The sequence below is a fragment of the Cyprinodon variegatus genome, unplaced genomic scaffold (assembly GCF_000732505.1).
Source record: "Cyprinodon variegatus isolate N-32 unplaced genomic scaffold, C_variegatus-1.0 Scaffold269, whole genome shotgun sequence".
Classification (NCBI taxonomy): domain Eukaryota; kingdom Metazoa; phylum Chordata; class Actinopteri; order Cyprinodontiformes; family Cyprinodontidae; genus Cyprinodon; species Cyprinodon variegatus.
The window spans coordinates 205,747-207,198 of record NW_015150722.1 but is presented as its reverse complement, the minus strand read 5'-3'; the positions used below and the strand labels follow the sequence as shown (position 1 = coordinate 207,198).

Here is a 1,452-nt window from a genome sequence, read left to right as displayed (position 1 = left end):
CTGATAACCGCTAATAATGACCATTTATTAGGATGATAACATCTGAAGCAGCTGCAAACAGCCACTTATATTGGAAGACAGAATAAAACTGAGAACCCAGGACATGTTCTGGAAAAGCGTTTTTATTCTTCATCTTCACCTGCTGCCAGATGATTTCACCTAAATACCTAACCTACCATTAAAGGAATAAACCCATAATATGATCTTGGTTAATTCCTGATATCTGAAAAAAAATAAAATAAAAATTTCAAAATGACTATTTCAAACAAAATGATGTTCTTCATGGAGACATCCAGAATGAACATTCTGGATGTCTCCATGTTCCTATTGTTACTGGTCAGCATTTCTATAATTTGACTACTTCAGATATAAAAACATGTTGAGTCAAGCTGATAAATGTTCTATCTGCAAAAATATTTAAAAATGTCTTAAATTAAGTGTATTTACCCTTAATTTTAGTTGGTATAAGGAACCATGGGATGACTGTTTTAAAAAATAATAATCATTAATATGTTCTTGAAGAGACCATGCAATTATTTTCTTCTAATTTTTGTTTTGATGTAATTTCTGGAGTCCAGACTCAAACATCTCATACATGTTTTACACTTTATAATAAATTGTAAACTCTATGATTCAGCTTGTGATTTATATTTATGAAAAAGGCTTTGAAATGAAATGAAGTCGCAGGACGAAGGTTTAGATGAGAGTAAAAAGTTCCTGATGGTAAACCACCCAGAACCGTTCAGAGAAAGAAAGAAGCAAAGAAAACTGAACCTCCCTCAGATTCAACTCCCCACTTACTGCATTAAAACTTTATTTATTAAATATTCTAAAGCAATCAGGACTATAAGAAAGAAACACTCCAAACTGTACATGGCCTAAATATTTGAATTGGAGACCAAACATATTTAATTTGTACTCCACTACTAATATAAACAAAGGGACACAACACATTATTTTAGTTATTGTAATAAAGGTTAAAATAATCATAAAGCAGTCTTGGAACTACTTTCTGAAAAAGTGAAATCCTAAACACTGGAGCAAGCAATGACCAGGCCCTGTAATAAAGCTCCACATTATAACACACATAAAACCAGGAGCGCTCACAAGCTTCAGCATCACCGGAAATAAGAATGCAAATTTCAAGTCAATTAAGAACATGACATATAACAGCAAGAGAACAAAAAAATCATAAGCATGGTAAGTAATGATGAAAAAAACACAAATTCAATGTAGTTCAGCACCACGGATAGCGACTGGATCATTTTGGTAACCTGTTCTGACCAAACAAGGCCTACAGGTACAGGCTCTCTACAGTAGAACCGCTCATTGAGAGAAAGTTGAGGTTATGAGCAGCATGAACATCAGCAGCGACAGGCTTCCTCTATGTCTGTATGCAGCCAACATTTGGAAGAAGAATGTTTCCAAGATGACTTGGATAATAGCGCGTTG

General features: G+C 34.1%; 1 protein-coding gene across 1 annotated transcript in view; it reads left to right on the top strand.

Annotated features, from left to right (window-relative positions):
• Positions 1-675: 675 nt before the first annotated feature.
• cfap58 (cilia and flagella associated protein 58) overlaps positions 676-1,452 on the top strand; it is a 21,996-nt gene continuing 21,219 nt past the window's right edge. Inside the window, exon 1 of the mRNA XM_015382889.1 lies at positions 676-723. Coding sequence (XP_015238375.1) covers positions 676-723 — 48 coding nt within the window. The remainder of the gene's footprint in view (positions 724-1,452) is intronic.